This window comes from Malus sylvestris, chromosome 13 (assembly GCF_916048215.2).
Source record: "Malus sylvestris chromosome 13, drMalSylv7.2, whole genome shotgun sequence".
Taxonomy (NCBI): domain Eukaryota; kingdom Viridiplantae; phylum Streptophyta; class Magnoliopsida; order Rosales; family Rosaceae; genus Malus; species Malus sylvestris.
This window is the reverse complement of record NC_062272.1, coordinates 13,253,120-13,256,180: the sequence shown is the minus strand read 5'-3', so window position 1 is coordinate 13,256,180 and position 3,061 is coordinate 13,253,120. Positions and strand designations below refer to the sequence as shown.

Below are 3,061 nucleotides of genomic sequence, written 5' to 3'. Positions count from 1 at the left end.
TTTTTCTGTTGTCATCAGCAATGCCAAATATAAACTAACATCAACTGTAGCATCAGTAAGAGAAAAGGGTAATAATAATTTCTGCTTTAGTCCTTTTTTCCCTACATGGTTTCATAAATCACCCCTTTACCTCATCACATTTAAGCAAAGTGATTTCCGCACTTTTATTCTCTCACCGTCGTATAAAACAAAGATTTTAAGTGCAAAGAAAACGAGAGCGTGAAAAGTTGTGACTTTAGTAAAAGGGAGTGGGGGATGGAATGGGAGGGGGTTTTTGAAAGGACAAATGTTCTTCAGTGATGGGGCTTTCTTCAATGTCATTGTGATGAGATGCTGAAACAAAGTGGGGCACAATGTAATAAAAAAAAAAAAAGGAACAAGCAAGTAGTTGTCTTTCTGATCTGTTTGTTTAGATTTTAGCAGCATTGATTCTTCCCAAAGTTCTTGTTTTCTAAGTAGATTCTTGAGATCAGCCAGTTAGCATTTCTCAGCTCTTTGTCTGCACCAAAACCCCACAAGCAATATAAATTCAAATTTCCATGTCTTTTTCCTGGTGCCAAAGACTGTGACAGTATAATATTTAAGTCTTATAAGTTATTGTGCTGCCACATATATGACTAGTTGCTTGATTCCAACTTGCTGAAATGCCAAAGTCATCTGCTGCTATAGTTGGAGGAGGTGCCGCTGGGGCACTTGCCTTTCTCGCAGTCGTCATCGCATTCGTGTGGTTCTGCAGGAACCATTGCAAGAGTTTTTCGAACAAGAACTCCGAAACGGGTTCCTCAGATCCATCTGCAATAGGTAAGACTCTTGTCTTCTTCTTTTTTCACATGAGCTGCAAATGTACGTTAGTTAGCCATGGCAGCGTGTGCCTCTTTGCACCCACATTTGAATCCCGCTTCTCGTTATTAGAGTAGTTCTGAATATTGCATTTGTGAAAAGAAAATTATGCTACATTGGCTAATCGAGGGGTGTAGTGTTTGTTAATCACTCTGAAACCTTGCTCCCCGCCATTGTCAGTGGAATTGAATAGGGGTGGGCCCGACTCGGGAGCAAGACATGGGCCGAGGCTTTTCACATTGGAGGAGTTAAACCAGGCAACCAAGCATTTTGATGAAAGCAGTCTGCTGGGATATGGAAGCTTTGGCCTGGTTTATAAAGGATTGCTGCGTGATGGGACTGTTGTGGCTATCAAACGGAGGTCTGGTGCTCCTAGACGAGATTTTGTCTCAGAGGTATAACTGATCATGAAAGAATAAGAAGTATATTGCTCTATATTTATGTGCATTACATAATGCAGCTCGTACATAGTTGCTTAACCAATCGTTTGCTAAGCGGAAAATGAAGATAGTGTCAGGGATTCATAGTGACAAGTTATTACGTGGCAATGTGGCAACAGGTGACATACTTGTCGGAGATTCATCATCGACATTTAGTTACAATTCTCGGTTACTGCCAGGAAAGTGGATTTCAAGTACTGGTTTATGAGTATTTACCAAGTGGCAGCATCTGCAATCACCTATATGGTAATTCTTTTTACCTCTTTTCACTGATCATATGTGTGTGCGCGTGCGTAGTACGGGTTTTACAAGGATGTTTCAGATGCTATTCAATTTGTGGCAGATACTAGATCGGAGCCATCAACTAAACTCGAGTTTAAGCAAAGGCTATCAATAGCATTAGGCGCCGCAAAAGGTAAGATCGAATGGGAACTCCATAACAAACGAAGAGATTAAGAACCATGTTTGAAGATTTTAAGCCTCTAATTTTGCAGGTTTATCCCACTTGCACGGCCTAAAGCCTCCCATAGTACACAAAAACTTCAAAACAGCCAATGTATTGGTTGACGAGAACTTCACTGCTAAGGTTGCAGATGCAGGGATCTCAATACTGCTAGAGAAGATTGAAGAAGCAGGTCCTTCACACACGCCTAGTGTCAATTTTTTCGAAGATCCAGGGTAATTCGATGCCTTCTGAATGAACTCGGTTTTCGTTTTGGCGCTTTCATTCATATTCAGAAGCTAACAATGCATGTGATAGGGCTGGATCATCCGGGGTTACCTCCGAAATGAGTGATGTGTACAGCTTCGGGGTTTTCGCTTTGGAGCTTCTAACTGGACAGGAGGCTTTGCACATTGGCTCCTTGCGATCAAATGAAAGCTTATTTCAATGGGTATGAATAAGCATGCACTTTAATTGTCGATAAAATGAAACTATTTTTGCACCCCATTTATCGACTACATTGTTGATCACATCTCTTTTAAACGTAGACTCACCTGTGGGAGTGAATCTCCGCTCTCTAACAGATGTGGTCACATAACTTTGCAATGTCTCTATACATATGCTAGTTAAAGGCTACTATTTGTCTTCTCAATAATATTTTGAACATTGTGAAGTTGGAATCACGGCTGAGTTCGAATAACCTAGTGGACCGCCGGCTAACTGGAAGCTTCACAGCAGAGGGAATGAGGGACTTGATCAGGCTGACACTGCAATGCATGAGTTTTCCGGCAAAAAGGCGGCCAAGGATGGAGATGGTTGTGATGGAGCTTGAGAGGATTCAAGAGAAAGAAATGTCAATGACAATAGTCATGGGTGAGGGAACTGATACAATCACTCTTGGGAGTGTACTATTTACTTGAATAATTTTTTTAAATATTTTTACTATTATTAGGAGGAGGGAGAGAATTCGAAACTATTACTAGAATGATCACTTCCACTCTTACTTATTTTCTTGAACAATATTTTCAATATATAAGCAATGGGAACTACAAAAAGTGAGGGTAACATATCTTGTTCTAGTTTTTTTTTCTTTCAAATATCTCATATTGGGTTACACCTAACTCATGTACTAGTGTACCAAAGCTGTTTTACGTCACAAAATTTTGCGTAATTTCTAAATAGACCAATATATTACATGCATTGTTGAATTTAATAAATTGCGGTATGTGTTTAAGAAATCAAATATAATTTAACCCATGGATGTGATCCATTAAAAATACTATTTATTATACATTATACATTGTTGCATAATTAAGAACTGCCCACTTTGTTCACAACA

General features: G+C 39.5%; 1 protein-coding gene across 2 annotated transcripts; it reads left to right on the top strand.

Annotated features, from left to right (window-relative positions):
- Window positions 1–324: 324 nt before the first annotated feature.
- On the top strand, window positions 325–2,789 carry LOC126597678 (proline-rich receptor-like protein kinase PERK1). Of its 2 annotated transcripts, none has more exons than XM_050264489.1 (7): window positions 325–801; window positions 1,021–1,235; window positions 1,400–1,526; window positions 1,603–1,695; window positions 1,775–1,958; window positions 2,041–2,173; window positions 2,397–2,789. In XM_050264489.1, exons 1-7 carry the CDS (start codon window positions 645–647, stop codon window positions 2,640–2,642), a joined length of 1,155 nt encoding a protein of 384 aa, XP_050120446.1. In that variant the 5' UTR covers window positions 325–644; the 3' UTR covers window positions 2,643–2,789. The 2 variants fall into 2 exon arrangements, with proteins under 2 accessions (XP_050120446.1, XP_050120447.1); XM_050264490.1 differs by having other exon boundaries at window positions 328–801; window positions 1,624–1,695.
- Window positions 2,790–3,061: the final 272 nt, after the last annotated feature.